Source organism: Hemitrygon akajei, chromosome 22 (genome assembly GCF_048418815.1).
Source record: "Hemitrygon akajei chromosome 22, sHemAka1.3, whole genome shotgun sequence".
Taxonomy (NCBI): domain Eukaryota; kingdom Metazoa; phylum Chordata; class Chondrichthyes; order Myliobatiformes; family Dasyatidae; genus Hemitrygon; species Hemitrygon akajei.
The window spans coordinates 56386857-56408099 of NC_133145.1; the positions used below are offsets into that span (position 1 = coordinate 56386857).

A 21243-nucleotide genomic window follows, 5' to 3' on the forward strand; every position below is an offset into this window, starting at 1 on the left:
GATTGAAAAGGTTTGGACTTTACTGCTTGGAACGTAGGGGAATGAAGGGAGATTTGATAGAAGTATACAAAATTATGAGGGGTATAGATAGGGTAAATGCAAGCAGGCTTTTTCCACTGAGGTCTGGTGGGACTACGGCCGGAGGTTGTGGGTTAAGGGTGAAAGGTGAAAAGTTTAAGGGGAACTTGAGGGGAAACTTCACTCGGAGGGTTGTGCAAGTGGGGAATGAGCTGCCAGCACAAGTGCTGCATGCAAGCTTGATTTCAACATTTCAGAAGTTTAGTTAGGTGTATGGATGGTCGGGATATGGAGGGCTATGGTCCTGATGCAGATTGATGAGAGCAGGCAGTTTAAATGGTTTGGCACAGACTGGATGGGCTGAAGGGCCTGTTTCTGTACTGTACATTTCTATGACTCTATTTAATATATTAAAAAACTACATGTCAGAAAATATGATTGACAGAGACTGACAATTCCCACATCTGGGTACTGGTAGTGCTTAGATAAAAAAACACTTTCAGTTGCAGTCAATTCTTTTTGCTTACTGAGTGCCGAGGACAACCTGGAAAACCAATTAGTACCCACTGCTGTCAGATGCACAGCCACATCAACATCTGTGGGTTTCACAGCAATGAGAGAACAAAATGTTTGACTAGTATGATAGATGAGCATTTTAACTGTACATTCTGGCACTCAAAAGTCTAGCTTTAAAGTTCTAAGCAATAAGATTGTGTTTAGTATTTAAGTGCACGTTGATGTACATGCAATTAAGAAAGGTTGTGTTTTTTCTTTGCAACTACTATTTTTGAGGAATACTTGAATATAATGAAATAATTTCCTCCTCTGAATTAATTTGGACTGCACCTTGGCCAAGAGCGCATGCAAAAACAAAATTACAGCGTGTCACTTTACTCCTTCATTGTGCCTTCAATTGGTGTGCTGATTTGTTGTAGTTAAAGATTTCTTTAAAAAGTGAATAGAATTTTGAGTTTACAGTGGAGATGCTCAAATCCAGATTTGAAAAGTTATTGCAAATAACCAATTAAACAAAACAAAATTAGTAAATTCATTTATATGTAAAATTAAAATCTTTAAAAATCATGACAATTTCTTAGGGTGTTTTGGCAAATATAAAAATTTTCTTTTGTGGAATTAGAAAAAAAAATTAAGAGTTTGATGTGAATGTAGGATATTCCAAGTATTGTCTTTCCTCTTGGTATTCTCCAACCTGACAGCATGGACATGGATTTCTCTAACTTCTGGTAACCACTCCGCTCTGTCTCTCTCCTCCCCCACCCCCATCCCTCTGATCCCATCACTCCATCCTCTTGCCCTCCTCCTTGATCTGCCCATCACCCCAACATTTCTTTCTCCGGTTTCCCTCCTCACCATCTTCCCTTTCTTCCTTGGTGTACTGTCCTCCCTTACAAAATTTATCTCCAGTCCTTTGTCACTTCTGCCTATCACCTCCCAGCTTCTTGCATCATTCTCACGCTCCCTCACCTGCTTATCAAAACTACATTCCCTCACCTGGATCCATCTATTACCTGCCAGCTCTTGCTCCATCCCCTTTTTATTCCTGGTGGTTTCCTCTCTTTCTTTCCAACTCTGAAGTGTCTATCCAAAATGTACACTATCCATTTCCTCCATAGATGCTGTCTGACCTGCTGAGTTTCTCCAGTTTTTTTGTGCGTTGCTCCTGATTTGCAATATCTGCAGTCTCTCTGTCTTCAGAGTATGAAATTTTTATCAGCGTTATGAATTTTATACTCAGTTATTAGGACCAAATAGTTGGACACTAAAACAAGTACAGCATGTTCCCAGATTTCTACTAGAGTAGTCAGTACCCTTGATTACAATCCCATCCACTTCTCTGGAATTATAGTCCTAATCAGTGTATTAGAAAACGTTTTGAATGTAATTTTTTTAAAAGACTAATATGAAAAGTAATTTTACCTTCCCTCTCCCCTCCCCACCTTCCTTGCTCCATGTATTGTAAAGCCACCACCCACAATGTGAGTCATACACATTTAAGTTGCTAACTGTGTATCATCAAAGATATTGGAAGGTTGTCATAACAGTTTAAGTCTATTAAATGCTCAGTGTAGGTGTGCAGGTTCCAAGGACATTGGAAATCACTGCAAGTACAATTTTCCAGAATTTTTTTTAGGATTCCCTTATAATGGAAGGTTTAGTCTAACAAATCTTGACAGTTTGACAGATTAAGTTCTTATTACATGGTGGTGTTCTTCCTTTAACAACTGTATGAAGTGATTTTAGGGGAAATATGATAAATCAGATAAAATTGAATCAACCCATGAATGGACTGAAAGAAATATCTTCAAATTAAAATTTTCTGTCATTGAGATTCCTTGTCCACATCATTTTTGATTTTACATTTTACCATCAGTCAAAGGTAAATTTATTCTTTACATCCTTGATTATTATAAGAAATCAAGGATTATTTTTATATCACATAGAACTTTTTAATCTCCTTAGCATTTAAAGTTCAAGTTTATCATGATAAACAAACCAATGTTCCTCCAGACCAAGGTACACAACACAGTACCTGTAACTCACACACAACTCATAAAGAAATATTGCCACAAATAATGTGCATTTACATCGCAAGATTATAAAATAAACACTATAATATTACTGGTGCTTCATAAATGGTGTGAGCTGGATAGTGACAGGGAGTTCAGTTGTCTCACGACTTGAGTTGACTCCGAACAGTCCTTGCCTTATCCCCTGCCTGATGGGCCATGCGAACACAGGACTCCTGGTAAGCATCTCTGATTGGTGGAAGAGAGACCCTGATGATCCTTTCAGCAGTCCTCATAATCCTTTGTAGTCTGGTACAGTTAGATGCCATGTAATTCCCTTACCAGACAGGAATGCAGCTGGTCAGGATACTCATCTTTAAAGACATGTGTATCTGCACATAAACTTTTATGACCTTTTTCAAAATGGCTCTTAATATGCATTTTCTTTCCAGATTTTCTCATTCAAAATGCTTTATAACCCTGTTCCTCCTTTAACTTGCCTGTTTTCCTAAATTATTCCATCTTCTGCTTACAAAACTTTTTGCTCTTTGACATCACTTCTTATGACATTCATAGTCTTAGCAGGATTTTGCAACCTCACATCATAAGACATAGGAGCAGAATTAGGCTATTTGGCCCATCGAATTAGCTCCGCCATTCCACCATGGCTGATTTATTATCCTTCAACCCCATTCTTCTGTCCATAACCTTTGGTGCCCTGACTAATCAGCCTCCACTTTAAATATACTCAATGACTTGGCTTCTACAGCCAACCGTGACAATGAATTCCAGGGATTCATCACACTCTGGCTTTAAAAAATTTCCTTCTATCTGTCTTAAATGGGTGTCCCTCTATTGAGGCTATGGCCTCTAGTCCTAGACTCACTTGCTATAGGAAACATCCTCTCCACATCCACTCTATCTAGGCCTTTCAATATTCGATAGGATTCAACAAGGTCCCCTCTCATTCTTATAAACTCCAGCGTGTACAGGCCCAGAGACATCAAACGCTCCTCATCAAACCCTTTCATTCCCCAAATCATTCTCGTGAACCTCTCTGTGAAGTTGGGTTGATAATTTACAGGGAATATTGCCGCATGGGGATTATAAGTATGCAGAAGCCTTGGGTCCTACACCACCAGGTTGTGTAACAGTTATTATAACTATCAGGCTCAGCAAGCTTTGATTTTTTTCCAAGTCTGAATTATCTGTGTGCTTATGGTCTTGTGCTTATGGTTTTATTTGTACATGCCATGCTGCGTATGCTGTGGAGCATGACTCACTATTTTTGTTTTTACTGACCAAATCTCTATTACTTAAAGCTTTTTTGTTTGCTGACTGGAAACATTTCTCTTTTGTTACATATCTCTAACTTCACAGCGTACCATTTGGAACAGTTTCGAGTATAAAAATAATTCTGTATGACCCCTGTGATTTTTCAAATGTAGATATCTGAACTGCACCCACTGAAGTTGTATTCTGTTACTTCTTCCAAAAATTATAAATGATTATTATAAATAATTAGTATAAATGATTTGGCATTTCCCACAGCTACTGCAAGATAATGTTGTGGGAGTCATGAATGGAAGCCTATGTCATTACACTAGGCTACTGCACACTTCAAGATCATTTTACCAATTAATGAAGATTCAGCTAATCGAGCTTTTAAAATAAGTAGGATCATTTATAGTAGTATTTTGTGATTGCTGGTTGTAAATACAAGAATGGATTTTCTGTGTGTGTTTTTTTGGCTAATGTTGAATGCCCAATCAAAATGAAATGTTAGTGTTCACTGGAAAACAAGATCATTATTTTTGCAGTTATCATACAGGCCATTTCCTGTCATTCAAAATAGATATAACCACTAGATACAGCAGCAGAATGGCACCTTTATGTTAAATGTTTTAAATTTTTTAGATTTTCATTAAATGTGTATCAGTTGTTTAATTGCATTATGGGTTGGTATGACAACCTTCAGAATACTTGGATCAAAAGTTGTCTGTTTAAGCTGGGCAGTTTGTTGTGGTAACATTCCAAACTTGACAGCTGCTTCTTGGGAGCTGACAATTCAACTGTCATCACCAAAACAAGACCAGTAGCCCTTTATTTCTGCTAATGATGGACCAGCCTAAAAGTGCTTCATGGTCGTCCTGTCTAATTAATGTTACTGTCAGCATCATCCTGACTCAAGGTACTGTTGAAACCAAGAAATAGGAATGATTAGTGCAAGATAACATCCAGTCTGGCAGTGGCGGTGAATTACTTTTGATACCTATGTGTCTGGTTAAAGAACGTTTGGGTGGTGTGTCACCTTGATTGTGGATTATTGTGCCTTATCTCTCATTCTTTTCCACCACCACCTCTATATTATATTGAATGCACTCTATTGCATTGTATAGTTCAATGGTATAATTAGAAATGCAGAATCTTAATGAGAATTCATTTGTAGATTGGTAGTAACAATCATTGTAACTCCCAATTATTGTTTCTATAGAATGGATAACTGTGTTTAAGATGTTTCTAAAAGTATCTAATTAATCTATAATTGTAGTTCAAGCTTCGAAGATCATAATCCAATTTGGCAAAAGTTCTTGTGTCAACCACACAAGTTTTCAAATTGCTTTTCTCTCTCTCTCCTCCTACACTGGTTTACTGAGGCAATGTAGAGGAGGAGGGAGAGTTGGCTGTTGGCATCTGCATCATTCTACCTCAACTGCAATTAAACTGATTTAGAAGACATTGAAGGCAAATAGTTAGATGAAAGCCTGAAATATTGCCTTTAAAACATTTCTATAAATAACATCCTCTATATTTGCTGTAGTGCAATTGGTGGTGGGGAGAACAGTGTCACACCAGTACATGTGCTAATTGGCTCAGTAAGTCCAAAGGTTGCATCTTTGTACAGTAACTATACTCAGTGGATAATGACTCATGGATTGAATGCTGTGTGCCTATTTTCATGCCAATGTCCTTAGTGCACTCTAATATCTTTTTATTGATTTTATACATTGATCAATTGATAACAGAACAATGTATCAGTAGTGAGTTTCTGTATGTTCAGTTTAACTGATTCAGTAGATTTTGTTTCTTAAGCAATGCTGTTCCCAGCTATGAAAAGAATTTCAGCTATGACCTATTTCCTGTAGCTATGGCAACAGCCCATCATGAGATTTTTAATGGAAAACAATTTGTTATGGAAAATATTTCCATGCAATAACTGAAGATCAAAGATGTTTAAGGAAATCTTTCTAGTTAAAAGGACCACTTAAAATGTTATTGTAGATAGAGTGAAGTGCCCCTCAGCACAAAGACTTAGGATTGTTTTAAGTTCAAATGAGCAGGCATGATGAGCATTATGTTTGTATAATCAGTTTCTGTTAAACTTGTTTCCAAAGTTATGCACAACTTACTTGTCAATCCATCCTCTATTTTTGTGCTGTTTTATCCATTCTCTCACAGGTGACTATTGCAATTTCTAATGCCCAAATAAACACAGATTGGATTCAGAGTTTTTGCTAAATTATGTGCATTTAGCATAGCTGTTAGCGTAATGCTATTACAATGCTAGAGACCCAGGTTCAATTGCACTGCTGTCTGTAAGGAATTTGTACGTTTTCCTGTGACCACAAGAGTTTCTTCTGGGTGCTCCAGTTTACAAGTTGCAGGAGTCGGAAAGTGGAGGCACTTTTGATTTCTTTGTGACCATTTTGTGGAGCAGGATAGCAAGGGAATACACCTTTCAGCCCTTTTTGTCTGTGCTATCCCTAATGCAGAACCAAAATAATCACATTTGCCTGCCCATGGTCTATTTCCCTGTACTCCCTGCATATTCACGTGCCTGTGTTTGCCTTCATATCTGTGACCACCACTTACCCCGGCATTGTATTCCAGGCACCTACCACACTCTATGTATATAAAACAAAATTAGTGAATCTCCTTTAAACTTTACCCCTCTCATGTTTAAGGCATCCCCTCTAGTGTTTGACATTTCCACCCTCTACCCTATCTATGCCTCTCATAATTTTATCTGCTTCTGTCAGGTCACCTTTCCGCCTACGACACTCCAAAGAAAACATTCCAAAGCAAACTCCTCACATTATTAGATGAAGAGCATATTTAAAATTGCAGTGCTTAATCAACTTGTTTTGGAGAGAGATTTAGGAATTCTTTATTAAAGTTTACTGAACTCATTAAAAATTTATTTCTTCTAACACCATGTTTGTTTCCACTTTGGCTGTGTATTCAAACTCCCACGTTAGAGGGAGTATGTTCATGACTGAGCACAGCAACAAACCTGTCGGATAACTTCCATCCTTTTATGAAGTGATTTAGCAGTTTGTTTGCTTTAATAACTTTAATTTCATTAAAAATATAATCTTTTATATTCCATTTCTGAGTACTCTAAGGCTTGTGTTTGAGCGGTGTCAGAATACAAAGATGGCTCTTTAGAACAAAGATGAGGAGGAGTTTATTTAGCCAGAGGGTGGTGAATCTGTGGAATTCATTGCCAAAGACGATTATGGAGACCAAGTCATCAGGTCTATTTAAAATGGAGATTGATAGGTTCTTGATGAGTAAGGACATCAAAAGATTGTGGGGAAAAGGTAAGGAGAATGAGTTTGAGAGAGAGAATCAAATTGCCATGATGGAATGGTGAAGCAGACTTGATGGGCTGAATGGTCTAATTCATCTTGTATGTCTTGTGGTCTAATATTTTTGAAGTAGTCTTAAACATTTAAACCATATTGCAAATGTCTATAATATTCATACTGTGCGGAATCCAAAAGAGTTTAATTCCTATTTTAGAAAGTTGTACATTGCATTCAATAAAACTGAAAATTAATTGCCTTGGAAAATGAGTAACCACATTATATAGGATTGTAATATAAGCTCCTCAAGAAGTTGTTTGAAGATCTTTATGATTGCACAGTTGCCATTATGTTGCTTATGACACTTTTGTATGCTTCTAATCCAAGCGACACTTCCTGTGGAGATGCAAGTTGTTTAGAATAGTTAGGATTCTATATTTTAACACAGCTTGCACTTTGATTGCACAGAAATGGAACACTTTTAAATTATTTATATTTACATATAGAAAATGCTGCCAACATTTCAAATTTATTATCTGAGCCAAATTCTGATGAATTAAGAAGTCTGAATATTCAATAAATTGATCACAATGTGGCTGTTCTGTTGGAAACTGTGCCATGCAGTATGTTTCCTTGATTAATGTCCATAGACTCCCAAGCTGCGGTTGAACTTCTGAAATATTTAACAATGTGCATTAAAAATTAAATGTTATCTGGATAATGTCAACTATAAGCCAATCCTGGTAATTATAATTGGAAATGTTTTCATTATAGTCTAATTAGTTTAAAATTCTTCCTGCTCTCCCTTTCCTATAGTATGCAGAGACGATAAGTAAAAAGCAAGTGGATCTGGACAGCTTTATCGGAAATGGATTCAAAACCGCATTGAGTGAGGAACGGAGGCGGTATTCCTTTTTGGTGGAGAGGCAGTGTACAGTTGCTAAGAATAACATGGTGTACCATAGCAGGGTAAGTATTTTGAAAATCCTTGTATCAACTGCAACGGTTTTTCAGTAATGTTTGAAGAGGAATAAAGAATGCAGGCAATTCCTTTTTGTTCTGTTTCTCTACTGGTCACCTAGTGGTGGGGATTTGTTCTACACATACCAGTAGGTCATTATTTTGTAACTAAATTTACTACTTAAGGTTAGCAAGGTCTCCATGGAGTTGGTCATCACACCTCAGCTCTATTGGTGTTTAAGGATGTCTCCTGAATCCGGTTAAGTATCACTGGCATACGTCATGAAATTTGTTTTGCAGCAGCAGTATATTGCAATACATATTATAATTTATAGTTTTTATTTTTTGATTTGAAAAATTAAATAAGTAGTGCAAAAAGGAAAGCGAATGAGTACTGAGGTAGTGTTCATGGGTTCATCGTCCATTCAGAAATCTGATGGTGGAGGGGAAGAAGCTGTTCCTGAAACATTGAGCATGTGTCTTCAAGCTTCTGTACCACCACCTTGATGGTAGCAATGAGAAAACAACATGTCCTGGGTGATTGGTGTCCTTACTGATGGATGCTCCCTTTTTGAGTCATCACCTTTTGAAGGTGTCCTGGATGCTGGGGCGGCTAATCTGTAGAGGTTATGGGACAGTTGTCATCCTGCATGAGATTATTTAACTGAATACAGGCTGTGATATGGATTCTTTCCATTCTATTTGAGTGTTAGTATTTACAGTGTGTAATGTGGGAGTAGTTCCACATAAGCAATGGAGAACTCCTGTAGTTGCTCTAGTACCCACCTTTCATAAAATGAAACTTTCTTTGCAAATGCATCCTACCTTAACAAAGAACAGTGCAGCACTGGACGGGCCATTCAGTCCACAATATTATTCTGACTTCAATGCCAATTTACACTAAATGTCCTCCTAATATGTATAGTCCATATCCCTCTATTCCCTATATAGTTGTATTTCTATTAAAAGCCTCTTAAACTCCACCAAATTGCCTGCTTCCACTACTATCCTGCAACCTATTTAAGGCACTGACCTCTCAAGAACCTGGTTAATCCTAAAGAATGGTCTCAGCCTGAAACATCAACTATATATTCCTCTCCATAGATGCTGCCTGATCTGCTGAGTTCCTTCAGTATTTTGTGTGCACTTACCCTAAAATATTTTACTTAGAAATTGTTGGTTTCACTCTTTAAATTGGTTTTCTTTTATAGGGCAAGGACATGGTAACGCAAAAGCTTCCTGGTTGGCAACAGGCTTGCAGCGACCCATCCAAAATTCCTGATCATGCAATATCATTGGTGCAGCAGATGTCCTCTGGCAATGGAGGAACACTTGCCTCTGACCCTGCTGCCGCTGCCAAATCGGGGCTGATCATCTCCGACCCCATTCCTGGTGCTAAACCTCTACCTGTACCACCAGAACTTGCACCCTTCGTTGGAAGCAATATGGGTCTCAACTCTGTAAGTAGCAATTATTGTTGTCAGTAATATAGTTGTACAGCTCTGTTATTTATGCAAAGTAACTTTTATAATACCAAGTAATCTGCTGTATTTATTAACTAGTTGACTTCTGTTCCCATTATAGTTTGATAGGTAGCAGTATGACCTCTGAGACAAATAATTATGAACTCAAGTCACTTCTGGAGACATGAACTCAGAAATTTGGCTGATTTCCCCTAGTGCTGCAGATGAAATGTTAGACTACCTGATCTCTAGTCAGCCTAGAAGACCCCCCTTCCCCCCCACTTCACATTTCTGCTTCGAAAAATAGAAAGGCAGCTCTCCTCAATGTGCTCGCCAGTATTTATCCCTCAAGCAGAATCTCTAAGCCAAATCGTTTGGTTACTATCGCATTACTGTTTCAGTGTTGTAAATTCCTATATTGTGGTGACATCTTTTAAAATGTATTTCATTAACTGTAAGTGCTCAGGGTAATTCCAAAAGGATTATCAAAAATCATGTATACTTTTCCATGTTGTTTTTGTCCTTTGGCTCAAGGAATGTTCAGTATGATAGCTTAGCAGTTAGCGTAACGTTTGACAGGTCTAGCTTTTAAACGTTCTCCCCTGTATAATTTGCTGTACATGTGACAAATAAAACTAACCTTAATAATTCAAACTACTGGTTACTGGTCAGAAAGGCTATTGACTTGAGACACAAACAATTTTTTTCTCTTTCTGACTTGTTCAGTATTTCTAGCACTTAAAAAAAAAAACTCTGATTTGCCTATTTGCAAATGGACCACTGCCATGTCTAGGCAATTTTGTAATTGGGAAAGTAAAACTGACTTAATCTTATCAGTTTCAAATGAGTATCTTGCTGACTAATAAATTCTGTCGGGACACTCATCACCTCTTTCCACTTATGCCTAACATATCAGGAAGCTTCCAAGAACCTAGTGAAGTAGTTTGGGGTCTGGTGTTCACCGCCCGACAGGATGGTGGAGATTGAAGCAGACATCACATCTGTGTGAGCAGCTGACCCATGTAGTTATTGTCCAGCAGCTGGAAAGTAAGAGTAGCCTAAATGGCTTCATTTCTGGCTGGCATGGACAATGGGCAGAGCAATAACCTTAATCCTTTATCCTGATTCTAAATGGATATGTTTAATGCATAATGAGAAATATAATTTATGGGAGTCTGACTTTGCTTATCATTTTCTTTCAAGAATTTTTTTTACTTTGGAGGGGTGGGTTTCCTCCTTGGTAGTCCAGTATCCTCCCACATTCCAAAAAGACCTACGGGTTATTTATGGGTATGTTGAAACTTGGGGACTGCCTTCTCGGACTGTGTTGGTCATTGATGCAAAATGACTCATTTCGCTGTATGGTGTGATGTATATGTGACAACCTTTAGGTGATCTTAGATTATTTTTCCACAGAGTTAGAGTTATACCAAGAGGTTTTGTTGCATTCCTTATTAGATAGAAATGAGAGCACTCCCCAGAACTTGATTATTAAATATTGTTATTAATGTCAATCCCCACATAATTAAACTGAATACAGCCCAACCTAACTCGGTTACCTCCATATTTTTGATGCTTATGAGGTCTTGACAGGTGCCTTTAGAAAGGGTTGTAAAACATTGTGACAGATTGTTTCTGTAAAATGACAGTTACAAACATTTAAAATCATGAATACTGGTTATAAGAACTATGCAGGTAAAATGTTGCTGGCTTCTTATTCATTGAATGGGAGAGTATTCATATACAGACAGCTGGAATACACATTCATAAAATATAAATCAATGTTGCACTTAAATACTTAATGAAATGTTTGCCAAATTGTTTAAGTATTCATACATTTTCCACCTTGGTTCCTTTCTTAAACTATAGCTAATCATTACCCCTGGAAACTGATGTTAGAGTTTGGCTTCTGGTATTTTCTTTAATGGGAATTGAATAGCTTTCATACATGAGTCTGTATGTCCTTTTCTACCTCCTAGAAAAGACTAAGGCATATTAATTGTAGCTCAGAATTACTCTGATGCATCATTCAGTCTTGGGTGAAATTCGTGATGTTGGTGTTCAGTAAGGCCATCTTTTATGAGAAGTGGATACCTCTCATCATACTCTTGTCAGGGCATATCTGATCCTCCTCTATTCTGGGGTAAAATGTTCAGTCAATCTAACTCCCCGTAACTAAAGTCTTCCAATCCAGGCTACATCCTAGTGAATCTCTGTACTCTCTCCAGCATACTCATTTTCTCCTTACAGTATGGTGACTAGAACTGCACTCCAAGTATTTTGTAACATTGCAATATATTTTGTGCCCTGGTCTATGAAGACAAGTGTGTCGTACGTGCACAGTTAAGCACATGAAGTTGCTGTGCGATCGTAAAGGTATTTTTGTAGTGCTTTTCATGAATTGTGTTTCTATATACAGTGGCTACTTCACTAGGTACACGTGTTCGTTAATACAAATCTAATCAGCCAATCATGTGGCAGTAACTCAATGCATAAAAGCATGCAGACATGGTCAAGTGGTTCAGTTGTTCAGAACAAACATCATAAATGGGAGGAAATGTGATCTAAGTGACTTTGACTGTGGAATGGTTATTGGTACCCGAATGGGTGGTTAGAGTATCCAAGCTGCTGATCTCCTGGGATTTTCACACACAACAGTCTCTAGAGTTTACAGAGAGTGGTGCAAAAAATTTCCAGCAAGCGGCAGTTCGTTGGGTGAATGAGAGAGGTCAGAAAAGAATGCCCAGACTGGTTCAAGCTAACAGAAAGCCAAATAACCGCAGTGGTGTGCAGAAGAACATCTCTGAATGTACAACAGAGTGAACCTTGAAGTGGATGGGCTACACCAGCAGAAGACCAATACTGTAATGAACACTCCCTGGCCACTTTGTTAGGTACAGAAGGTGTATAACTAATACCTCTTGGAGTGATATCACTATTATGTAGGAAGTGCAGCAGCCAGTTTAAGCATAGTAAGCTCTCAAGCAGTACTGCTAATAGACAATTTATCTTATAAATGTTGCTTGAGGGATAAATATTTCAACACAGCCAGGATAACTCCTTTGCTCTCCTTTTGAAATACCAGCCCAGGATCTTGTGTATTATTTAAAAGAGCAAATGAAACTTTGATTTTACATCTCATTTCTCACACCCACTGCACTTCGTTAGAGCATCAGACTGCATTTCTGATGAAGGGGCCTAAAACGGTAACTCTGTTTTTGTCAGTGTGGGTGATGCCTGACCTGAGTATTCCCAGCATTTTCTATTTTTATTTCAGATTTGCAGCATCTGCTGTTTTTTTTTGCCCTTAAGCTTTTTGTGCTCAAGTCCCAGAGGCGGGGTTTGAATAAACAACTTGGGAGATGAGGATGCTACCAACTGAGCTGTAACTAAAATTACTGGGTTTTTTTTATGGGAATCATTTTGCTTTTGGAGAAAATTGTATGTTAAAAGTCCAATTATTTCTATTTACTCTGTGTAGTTAACTGAGGATGGAGGTCAGGCAGGGTGTTAGATATTCACGTAGTCTATTTTAGGCACTGTTCCTGAATTTACAACTTGGATGCAAGTATTTTAATGTTCACCACTAAAGTTTGAGTATATTCTAGCAATTCTCTATAGTAATTCCCAAAAGGAAAGGTTAGACAGTTTCCATATGGCATTAATTAGTATTATTTTTCAAAATGTTCAGGGAATTGCACCAAAGCCATTACCTAGATGTATGGATTCCTGTGAATTAGGCATTGCATGTCATTCAAATGTGCTCCTCTGTTTATTTATATATATATATATATATATATATTATATAAGATTTAGAGCTGCTCCTCTAATGAGATAAATTGTCTGCTTATTTTGAACCAGGATTTAATTAGCAAGTGCGTAGGTGAGCTTCTCAGCACTTCATATTGCTACCTTGAATCCCCTGGACATCTAGTCCCTTATTCGCTCTTATAATAGTAGAAAAATCTCAATGAAACATGGTGATCTTTTACTTAAGCTACCTACCCTTGGTGATGAATCCTTTCAGTTATAAGTTGGCTTAGTCCAACAATTTTTTTTAATCTAGTGCTTCTTTAATGTTGCAGCAAGGGAAATAACTGGCTTCATCCGATATGAATAATGCCTCCCAACAGCTAGATATTGGCTTGCAGTGACGACAAACATCAAGTGTCTTGAGTCTAAAACAGATCAGGAAAGTAATTGCAAGATGCTACACTTGGCAAGGGGAAGGATTTTCAGGAGATTTATCAATCTGCACATTGCATCCATACTTTTTTATTAGAATATAATGCAACCATGAATGAAAGTTTTCACTCTGTCCATCTAAGCAGTTTTGTTGAACTCTTCCCAGACAGGCTGAGCACTGTGTTGCCCTTCTGATTTTATTTTACTGGTAAAAATAAATAAATTCAGATAAAGATGTAAGTAGATTTGTTTTGCTGTTTCAGAATGCTGGAAGTTTCTTTCTGATTTAATATGTACCTGGATTTGTCTGGAAGCCATGTTACACACAAAAAAGCTGCTTTAGCAGCTGGTTGGGTGGGGATGGAAACAGGGAACTGGATAGTCGACGTTTTGGGTTAAGACCTTTCATCTGAACTAGAAAGAGAGTGAAATAGTTAGTATAAAAAAGCGGAGAAAAGTGATGGAGCAAGACTGCAGGTGAAAAGTGGATCCAGGAGAGGCAGGTGAAGAGGGAATGATGTCAGAAGGTGGAAGGTAAGTGACAAGAACCGAAGATGATGCAATATGATAATAAAGGGCAATGGAGCATGGAATCAAGGGAGGAATGTGGGGAAGGGCAACCAGAGGGAGGAGTGTGTGGCTGATGTAGAGTTATGATGGCCAGTTGGGTCAGGAGGAGATGAGAAAAGACAGGGAAAAGAAAAATGAGGGATGGAGGAAGCACAATTACTGGAAGTTTGAGAATTCATTGTTCATGCCACCAGATTGGTGGAATGTGAGGTGGTATGTTTCTATATCTAAAATAATTCAGTGGCAGTATTTCCATTCTGCCACTACAACATTTGAGTTATTTAATGGCTTTTTTAATGCAGATAAGAATGAGTGAACATATCTTTTTGATTGAAGTGGGCATAATTTGATTGCACGTTTCAGCACTTGGTATTTTGTAGTTAGTTGTAATAGTAATACTGTATGTTGCAGAGTGATTCACTGGTGATGTCTATAGTTGACTCATAATAAACCACATCCATAATAAATTAGAGTAAGTTACAAAAGGTATTTTTCCCTTAGATTCACTGGCTTGCTTTGTACTGAAACCTAATGCTAAATTTCTTAAAGGGAGGATACCAGATTTCTTGAAAGTTGATGTTGGTCCTGGATTTGTGGTCCATTCGTTATAGGAAGGATGTGAAAGCACTAGAGAGCTCACAGAAGAGATTTACCAGGATCTGCCTGGATTGGAGAGCATGCCTTATGAGATGAGGTTGAGTGAGCTAGGGGTTTTCTCTTTGGAGTGGAAGAGGATTGACAGGTGTACAAGATGATAACAGGACAGCCAAAGACTTTTCCTTGGGGCTAACCCTAATGGTTAATATGAGGGGAATAATTTTAAGATTGGAGGGAAGTATGGGGGGATATCAGAGGTAGTTTTATTTTACACAGAGTGGTAGGTGCATGGAACACCTGCCAGGGATGGTTGTGGAGGCGGATACATTGGAGACATTTAAAAGACTCTTAGATATTCACACGAATGAAAGAAAAATGGGGGCCTATGTAGGAGGGAAGGGTTAGATTGGTCTTGGAGTAGGTTAAAATGTCAGCACAACATTGTTCGCTGAGGGGGCTGTGCTGCTCTTTGTTCTATTTTCTTAGTATTGCATAAAGAACCGAGCCTATCATTCCCCTTTTTCATTTTGTACATTTGATCCTGTGTCAACAGTTATTAAAAACAGCAGGATAGTTTTTGCAACTTGATAATAAGCTAAACACAGTGCCAGATGGCAGAGTAAATTGATAAAGTTGCAGATGTTTGAACACCATTCTCTAGGAATATTGCTGTGGCAGTTTGGGCTGCACAACACTAATTCCTCAGGATGCTGTTAGGCATAAAATATAATACAAAGAATAAAAATTAGTTGAGTTCCATTAGCTGAGAGAATACAGGTGATTTAATTAAGATCTTTAAACATGAGAGCCAGGACAAAAGGTGCTCAAGCTAATTCCTTTGTGTGGTTGAAAGGTCTACGACCAAGCATTGAACTGGAAAAACAACTGATGTGCAGATATGGGCATTGAGTTCAATGTTGACTGGCAACTTCTGCAATGCCAGTGGTGCCAAACTGTATCGGTCTCTGCGGTTCCTTTGAATTCATCAGCTGCGTCGGGAGGAGGAGACTGTTACGTGGGCAGTAGCTTGCTCTCTCCACATCATACTGCCCTGGCATGCGTATCGTGTAGACAGCCGAGATGTAACATCCATGCTTGACCTCGGGCTCAGCGCAGATGTGGGACATGTACAGTACTTAAGCGTTCAAATAGAAATCACTTCAGCATTCAAGACTTGGAAAATGGATGTATCAGACAAGGGATTATGTGACGTTGATGTGAATAATAAACACTAGCTTGCATTAGTTGGTTAAAAGGCCAGTTTCTGTGGTGTAATTTCCATGTGGTATTGAACCTTTTGACTGAATTTTATGGTAAAATAAATGGATGTTTAAAAACAGATTGTTTTAATTACACATATAGTGATTTTATAAGGAGAAAAAATTACTTCAGGTTTGTTTAGTTAACTAATAATGTACAGTAAATCCATTTTGAAGTATTGCACTTCAAGTGACTGAAGATCAAATTGTCATCCAAAGTTTTCAAGCACTTAACTTTATCTGGATTCTTAATATATTTGACGTACGCTAGAATGTTATTTAGAGATACAGCACCATAACAGGCCCTTTTTGCCCGATGAGCTTGAGCCGCCCAATTACACCCAGGTAACCAATTGACCCAATAACAGGTATGCCTTCAGAATGTGGGAGGAAACCCAGGCACCTAAAGGAGACCTGTGTTATGGGGAGAGTGTACAAATAGCAGAATTAAACCTGGGTCTCTGATGCTGTAATGGCATTAATGTTAACCATTATGATACAATGCCGCCCCCGATCACTGAGGGTCAAGTCATGAAATCTCTTCATTACAAATGAAGATAAATAAAGAAATACTGCTACCTCTGGACTTCATCATGCTGTTGTATGGATTATGTACTGTATATTTTGAAAAAGCTAATTTATTTTCACAATATCAGATACTGAGTAATTATTCTTGTCTCTATTTCAGCGCATGACAGGCCAGGATGTTTCTGTAGTGCCTAATGGTGACCTATCCAACTCGCATCAAGTGGGCTATCAGAATTCTGCTCAACCAAAGCCACCGTCACCACCCCAACTTCCCAAACAGCAGGGTGAGGTCTACTCCAATACATTGCCGACACGAAAAGCAATGCCCTTGAAAGCCACCCCTTTGTTAGGTAAGTGACCAACGATCTAGATATTGCATAATACTTAGAGCAAATATTTAATGTGTTGCCAAGTGTACCTTGAACTACAGTCATGCACTGACTTGCATGCTATTTTAGTCATAAACAGTATTTAATGAGGCGTGGACCTGATAACGTGTAGTGCAAAATATACTTAACTCTTACACTCCTTAACACACTTGGGCAGCAAGGTGCAAATGAAAAATGCTGCTTATCACCTACAATCAAGGGAATCTAGTGGTAGTTAAACTTCTACATTTATAGTACCAGACGATCACCATTTCAATTATAATCTAACCACTCAGTGCTGTTAAATTTTAGGTTCTTCCTGTTATAAAAATAGCTGCATTTAATTCCTTTGCATTGCATCTTGCTGTGGTGATAAGATCGTAAGACATACTGTAGGAGCAAGATAAGTCTCTTAGCCCATCAAATCTGCTCTGCCGTTCCATCATGGCTGATTCATTAATCCTCACTACACCATTCTCATGACTTCTCCCTGTAACCTATGACACCCTTAATAATCGAGCACCTAACAACCTCTGCATAAATATACCCAATGACTTGGCCACTACAGCCTTCTGTGACAATGAATTCCACAGATTCACCACCGTCTGGCTAAAGAAATTCCTCATCTCTGTCCTAAATGGAACTAATGAGGTCATTATTGTGACTCTCCGGTATGGCAAAAGTTTGATACTACTTAATTTTTTTACCAAAAGACTACTCAATATATTTTGGACAGGGAGAATTTAATAGATAAGTGACATGCTTGCCTTATGCATGACGGTACTTCTGATATCTTTGTGCTCTACTTAAGTTCATAAAGTGGGGTTTAATTTTGACAATGTTTAAAATAAATGGATCTACAGTCAAACTAGATGCTGCATTGTAATATTTTGGCATCTCACGGGATCAAGACTGCTGTTTCAAAAGTAAATGGTAGGGTTAATAGTGTTATTTTGAAGCTAAAGTCAAGACCTTAAAATGAAGGTATTCAGTCATGCTCTATTAATATATTTTTAATTGTAGTTTAAAGATTATCAATACAGTAATTCTGACAGTATCCCTTCTACAATGCTTCAGTTTTTCCACTATATCTCCATCTCATATGATTGCTGTAATTATTACCATTGCCTCTTCTGTTTTCCAATCTGATCTCTATATGCTATAAATCTTTTGATGTCCAAAAATCTCAGCCTTAAACTAAACAATGGAGGATTGCCCGTCACTGAGGTAGACCATCCCAAAGATCATCAGTAAAGGAATGTTTCCTTGTCTCGATCCGAATTGGTGTATAGTTCCAGGTTTAATACCCTGCAGCTGGGGTGGGGGGGGGGGGGGGGGAGTCTTTTGGCTCCTATCTGTCAAACCCTCATGTTAAATAAGAGACTCTTCCTATACTTTGTCCCCTGTGTGAAGTTATCTTGTCTTGCTCTTCAGCTGAGAACAGGACTTTGCCCCGGTCAAGCTCAATGGCTGCTGGGTTGGAAAAGAATGGAAGGACCAAAGTGCAAGCTATCTTTTCACATCAGGCAAGAGGCAACGGTACGCTGCTAAGCTTTAATGAAGGTGATGTCATCACATTATTGGTTCCTGAGGCCAAGGATGGCTGGCATTATGGTGAAAATGAAAAGACACGGATGTAAGTAACCATGTACTGTGCATTAATGTTTCTGTCAAGTCCAATTTATTGCTATTAAAGTCAAATGACTATGAATTCCGAGACATTGCCAACTGAACTTCTGCTTGCTGGAATTGGAGATGTCTTATTATTTCTATTATTGAGAAATTATTCTGTCATTCTGCTTGCAGGCGTGGTTGGTTTCCCTTCTCTTATACCCGTATAATGCAAGGTGGAATGAGCGAAATTTTACATAGGTAAGTGGCTACTTAAAAATAAATCGTATCTTTGGAGATGTACTATATTCCTTCTCTATTTTCTCCACACTAGCCCAATGTGTTTTTTTTTCCTGGTGCCCCCTCTTTGTCTGCATTTCACATTATTCATTGGCCAGAGGTGTGCCTCTTCCTCTTCGAGTACAACATTAAATAGGCTTTTCCTCTATGGAAGGTGATTTCTTTTTCACTGTGTACTGCTAAATCTTGTATGGACCATAACAGGTGTGTCTGCTATCTTCATGTCACAAAGTATTAATAGTCCAGTGTGCTGTGTTAACATTAATGGTAATAATTAAGCTTCATGGTTGTACTAGCCTTGATGATGACAACTTTACACCTAACATTTTTTTGAGCTGTAGATTGAATGACTATTCACTTTCAAAGATTTAATTTTCCAATTAATTCTGGTCTGTAGCTAAATTTTCGTTTCCTACACATCTCCACTGCTAATTGGGCTTTGCTCTTCGTGCTTATTCTGGTGTAAGAGTCAAGTTTAAGACCTAAAAAGTGGAATAATTGAAACTTTTTATAAAAAGGATTACTACGGCTTCTGTATTAATTCATTAGTTTGCATGTCATGTCAGAAATGTGCGTCCAGTTTTTAATTTGTTTATCTACAAACCAAGCCTTGTCTCAGTTTTTCTGAGGTGCCAAGTTTCCTTTTCGATTTTGTTTGCAAGCCTTTTTAGAGCCAAAAGCAAAATACAGGAGTATTTCGATGTGTCTGGCATCTGTAGAGGCAGAGGGATGGTTCATGCTTCGGGTCGAAACTTGATTCAGTGTTCAAACCTGAAACATCAACCACTCCTGTGTTTTCACAGATGCAGCCTGATCCTGCACTAGAACTTTGATTTACACCTCAGCTTAATGCCTCTCCAATCATTTTTGGAACCCTTTTGTCTCACATTGCTACATTCTAGTGCTTTTTAGCATGTATGGTACATCCATGGATTTAAACTCTCAAAATCATTTCAGAGCCATCTGTTATATCCACCTCACAAAGCAAGTACTTCTGTGGATATTTGTTCAAATAGCTTTTATAATTTACATTTTTAAAGCACTTGATCAAAGCTTTCTGAATAGTTAAAAGAAAAGTAGCTTGTAATTAACTCATATCCAGTTGATCTAGAAGCAGGTGAAAGTTGTTCTACTTACCCACCTGGACCACTATCCTTGGGAGGGGGCCTGTTCCTCTGTGACTGTGATAGCCAGCCTGTCCATTTTGTTTCATTGCATACATTAAATCAATATTTGCTTCATTCAGTGACTGTGTTGTGTAAGTGAGCATCTGTTGTGCTTCATATAACTGCTCAAAGTTATGTCAAGCTAAATTCTTGGGAATCGTTTGATATAAAAAAAATTCTATGCCACCTACGTCATCCAAGAGCCATTTATTTTGAGTTCAATTGAGTAGATTGATTCGACACAGAAATTGGAATAATTTGGCTGCATTTAAGAGTTATTCATCATTTTAAAATTAAATCTATGACAAGTGATAATTTCTCTTGCACAATTTGTGCTCATTATGCTAGATTGCCAACTTACCAAATGGCTTGGTTTATTGATTAGTGTGACTTGATAATGAGTTGACGATGCTGGTCAGCAAACAGCACTCAAAGCAACACTACAATAATGGCTAAGCTAGGACTTTTTTTTAATCCACCTTGGCATTCTGCCTGAACAAGCGTTCCTAATAACCAGTGAAATAATATAATTATAACGCAAATGAACTAACTGCTGATGCAGTGGGATGAACATCAGTGGAGGCACTGATGGTTTTCCTACTAAGGCTCCTGCAAGTTTATTAAGTAATTGCCTCTTTCAGATCTTCACACCTATCTATACCTAGAATCTGTTTTTAGCTATTTCTGTCTGTACTTTTAGTTATTTTAAACTTATTTTTAAAAGTGTGTCTTCTTCCTTGAGTAAGAATTTTTGTGGAAAATATCCTCCTTGGTGACTCAGCCCAGTTTACAAAGTGAATATTTTTAGCAAAGCCAACTTCAAGTATGTGGAAGAACTGCCAATGATGTAGACCATTTGGTGTACTTCTAAGTCTTCTCATTAAACATCAGCTCAGGCAGGAAAGTAAGCTTGAAGCATAGAACCAGCATTAATCCTACTGAATCACTTTAGTTAACACTGTATATACCTGCTATTAAAAAAACTAATACAAGTAAAAATCCAGTTTTAAATAGAAAACTTAGATACCTATATATTACACCTGGAGGTGGTGCTTTACTGTTGATAAGGTAATTTTGAAGGGTAATTCATGACAGCCACTT

The 21243-nt window shown here is 38.0% G+C and overlaps 1 protein-coding gene across 3 annotated transcripts in view; it reads left to right on the forward strand.

The window, feature by feature from the left end:
• The window catches only part of LOC140714757 (BAR/IMD domain-containing adapter protein 2-like), a 90481-nt gene that overhangs the window by 59994 nt on the left and 9244 nt on the right, over positions 1-21243 (forward strand). For all 3 annotated transcript variants that reach the window (XM_073026289.1, XM_073026291.1, XM_073026290.1), the window contains 5 exons: positions 7952-8104; positions 9307-9555; positions 16858-17047; positions 18500-18701; positions 18872-18937. In XM_073026289.1, the coding sequence (XP_072882390.1) occupies positions 7952-8104; positions 9307-9555; positions 16858-17047; positions 18500-18701; positions 18872-18937 (860 nt within the window). The remainder of the gene's footprint in view (positions 1-7951; positions 8105-9306; positions 9556-16857; positions 17048-18499; positions 18702-18871; positions 18938-21243) is intronic.